Source organism: Epinephelus moara, chromosome 16, assembly GCF_006386435.1.
Source record: "Epinephelus moara isolate mb chromosome 16, YSFRI_EMoa_1.0, whole genome shotgun sequence".
NCBI classification, from domain to species: domain Eukaryota; kingdom Metazoa; phylum Chordata; class Actinopteri; order Perciformes; family Serranidae; genus Epinephelus; species Epinephelus moara.
This window is the reverse complement of record NC_065521.1, coordinates 44,669,880-44,673,803: the sequence shown is the minus strand read 5'-3', so window position 1 is coordinate 44,673,803 and position 3,924 is coordinate 44,669,880. Positions and strand designations below refer to the sequence as shown.

The window sequence follows — 3,924 nt, the reverse complement described above, 5'->3', positions numbered from 1 at the left end:
CGCAGAACGTACGTGCTACTTGGCCGTCGGATGTAGTCCGTGTAGTGTGTTCAAATGCAACTGACACAGGGCGACGTGAGGCGACGTAGACGACGCAACAGTTGGCTTTCGTCACCGCTAGTTCTTTGATGTCGGTTTGGTGTGTCCGCACCTTTAGGCTACATCTGCGTTCCTGGAGCCAACAGTAGTTTTGCTAAGTTTCATTTCATCGTTGTAAGTCTTCTATCTGCCTTTGGACACTTGGAAATATATCTCTGTACACCAGTGTCCTCCCTCTCATTGGACTGGTGATTGATTACCTGCATTGATCAGAGCTGGGATCAGTGCGGCAGCCCAGTCAGAGCGCCGTACGCTGTCTCACCCTCGCTCTACAGTTTAGGGCAGTTCTCGTCACGGGGGCGTGTCACATGTAGCTCAGGGTGCAAGGTGTGTATTACGAAGATAAACTTTCAGGAGGTGAACATGAGCTGGATCACTGCTGCGTAAGATGAGTTTATTTAATGGAAATATTGAATGAACAGTGTTACCGTGGCTTCTATTGTCTGACAAACAGCCCTACAGTGTGGTGGTAACACCGGGTGACGACGTTGTCTCCCCCTCCATCTCTCTCCCTCTCTCTCAGTCTATTTTTAGGACGGCAGTAACTGGGCTGCTGACAGCTCTCTCTCATTGGATAAGACCGTCCCCGGGGTTCCATGTAGAAATTTACATAGTTTGATTTGAAACTGTTTCTAACCCTCATACAGCCGGTTCGTTTATCAGAGGACGAGTTTCAGTCTCCGGAACATATTCTTTAATTTACACTGAAGGTCAACAGTCAACATTCACGACTACAGAGTCTCCTTTATCAGTCAGTGTGTTAAAGGTCCAGTTTGTAGAATTTAGGAGCATCTACTGGCAGATAACTGTGTTAGTTTATAATCACCTGAAAATTAAAATAGTTGTTTTTTTGTCACGAAGAATGAGCCATTTATATCTACATAAGGAACGGGTCCTCGTCCATGAAGTCAGCCATGTTGTTTCTACAGTAGCCCAGAATGGACAAACCAAACACTGGCTAGAGAGAGCCATTCATGTAATTGCGTAAGCCACCATAGTTCTCCTCTATGCTTGGCCCACAGGACAAGTTTCAGTTCTGCAGCTTCACTGCCAGGTGCCACTCGGGCCCCGATCACAGAAAGTGTTTCAGCAGCTGGAGGCGGCTTTATGTAATTGTTTTCAATGAGAATTAAACTTTTTGCTCGCTGTTTCTGCGTTGCGATACACCTTGTGTTTCTGCACTCTGAACTCCTCGAGTTGAAAAAACTTCAACCCAGAGCAGAAAAGCGGCCCACGTCATCTCCGTTTTTCCCCCACTGTCCAATCTGATGGTCAGGACAACAAGTTTTCCATTGGTAAACAATGGAGGAGAAACTGGTGGTAGCGGTTGCTGCTAGTTACCACCATCTCAGTAAAAAAAACAGCAGGCGTGGGAGCAGATAAGTGCAGTACTTGAAACGGCCATGATGGAGGAGAAGCTCCTGGACCAACTGGTGGTACTCCCCATGATCCAGCCTCTTTTTTAGGGTCTCATGTACCCACACAGATCTCTGTTTATCTGCTGACAGCCTCTCAGCAAATAGATACTGATTACTGTGAAATTAAAAAAATAAACGATAGACTGATTACATGGAAAAGGTTAGGGTAAGGAGGTGATGGGGTGGTTGCCTGGCAACAATTAGTCCCTCTCCAGTGCCTCTTTGTGGCTTTGACAAATAAATTAATAAAAGAAAATTTAACATCATCATTTTCATTTGTTATTGTTGTAGGCCTAAAGAAATTCTTACATTCTCCAACTGTAAAACTTTGTAGCTTATGCACCGGAAAAAAAAAATGTGCGTCACGCGTCTACAGCCTGCTGCCTTTTTCCTCTAAATTTTGCTAAACCTCAATAGCTGTAGCTAGTCTTGAGTAGCTAGGCTCGCTATGGAATCCATCCAAAAATGTTAGTGTCGGAGGAAAATAGCAAATTTATATTTTATTTTATATTTCGAAATAACAATAGTGATAGTAAGAGTCAGAGGTGTTTCTCTAACCTAACCCTGATCCAAGTACAAAGCTCGAGTGTGAAACATTTTAAAGCTATAGTGCGTAACTTCTACAACATCTCGCAGTATTTTTCAATATATATCATTTTTAGGTTGCGTGTCGACCAGCGACATTCCCGCACTGGCGAACAGGAAATGTTTCCTCACAACAAGAAGGGAGGGGGAGGAAGAGCAGAGAGTGTCATAGCAAAAGGTAGAGTGCAGGTAGAAAGAGAAAGCAACATGGCGGAGAAGCGGCTGAGACACGGTTCAGAAGTGGATCCTACCACAAAGAAAAAGCCTGGACGTTCGGCGGAAGGTCTATTAGCAAAGAAGGAAAGTGACCGACGGAGAAGGCAAACAAGGATTTGTATTGGCGTCGCTTTTCCTCGGTGGAGAGCCCTGAAGGAAGAAATTGGGCTGAGGGCAGACACGGATGTTGCCTTGCTGCTGTTGGATAAGTAAGTGACTTGGTTTATAATTATATTATGAGTAGTATGTGTTGCTGTTACATGTACTGGACCTAGTACTTTATTATTTTCTTGGAAATGGTGCTATGAACGTAATGTAATGTTAGCAGCCTGGTGTTTGCCACGTTGTGTAGCATTGTGTACACGGTGTGAAGCACCGGCTTATTAGTTGTAATAACACATTATGCGCTGGGGGGGGCGACAGAAGTTGCGCACTATAGCTTTAATACTTAAGAGAAAATTTCTGTTTTTGGGTATGTGTAACCAAAAGTTGTGAAATATCCAGATCTTTGGTCACTTGTAAAAACAGAATAACCACAACAGAGTCTAAATGAGTGTTTGTGTACCTGCAGGATCCGGTCGCCCTCTCTGATGCGTCCGTTCTTGGCTGCGATGCTGTTTGGATTAACCTGATATTAAAGATAAAAAAAAAAAAGGATTGAGGAATAGATGGATAAATAAATGACCTCATAAATTAAGAAACAGATAGTAATGACAGAATGAATCCATGAGTGAGTTAATTGGATGACTGAATGATTCAAAGGATAAGATGATGAATAATGTGATTAATGGATAGAAGTAATAAATAAATGAACAGGTGAGAGAATATATGTATGAGAGGCTGAATGAAGATCATTGATCTAATGGCTGAGATATGCAGTGAGCAGCAGTCACACCTTCATGAGCTGTAATAATCAATCATCATCAATTTATTATTTTTCCAAAATAAATGAGTAAAAACAAAAATGAGGAAGAGTAGGATGAGGGGATGAAGACTAAATAGGTGTCACCTCTCCAACATAAATCCCGAGATCCTCCTCGTCGTCCGTCCTGTAGCAGACTGTGAGCCCCAGCTTCTCCTGCTGACTGGATTTGTACAGCTCCACCTCCTGAAGGGACAGGAGCAGAAAGAAGGACTGATGGTCTGAGCTGGTTTTTGAAGGACAGCTGGTCTTTAGGAGGTCTTCAGACCAGAAAGTGGGACAGCAAAGTTCAGTACACCTCCCAAAACAGGCGATGGTAGGGGCTCAGTGACGTAGTGACTACTCACAGGGCCAGATGGTGAACTATTGTTGGTGGAGACCTGGAACTGAGTCAGCATTTTTGCACTCTGGGTTCCCTCGTCTCAAAGTCAGTGGGTTTTTGGTTAGATGTCTGACATAAGGTCTGTGGTAACACAAGCTGAAGAGACATGCACGCTTGGTCTACAAGGTATGAAACTTTTATGCATCTTAAAGGGAAATTTCGGTTTATTTCAACCTGTCTCCTATCGTCCTAAATTTGTTTCAAGTGACTAGTGACATAAAAATAATAGTTAGCATGTTAGCCGTTAGCCTAGATACAGCGCATAGTAGCGTCAGACCTGTTAAAACGTAAGTGAACATGAA

At 43.3% G+C, this 3,924-nt stretch overlaps 1 protein-coding gene across 1 annotated transcript in view; it reads right to left on the bottom strand.

Moving 5' to 3' along the window:
• LOC126402225 (PDZ domain-containing protein 4-like) overlaps window positions 1–3,924 on the bottom strand; it is a 79,946-nt gene that overhangs the window by 27,794 nt on the left and 48,228 nt on the right. The window contains exons 6-7 of the mRNA XM_050064007.1: window positions 3,328–3,426; window positions 2,884–2,946 (exon numbers count right to left, since the gene is read on the bottom strand). Coding sequence (XP_049919964.1) covers window positions 2,884–2,946; window positions 3,328–3,426 — 162 coding nt within the window. The remainder of the gene's footprint in view (window positions 1–2,883; window positions 2,947–3,327; window positions 3,427–3,924) is intronic.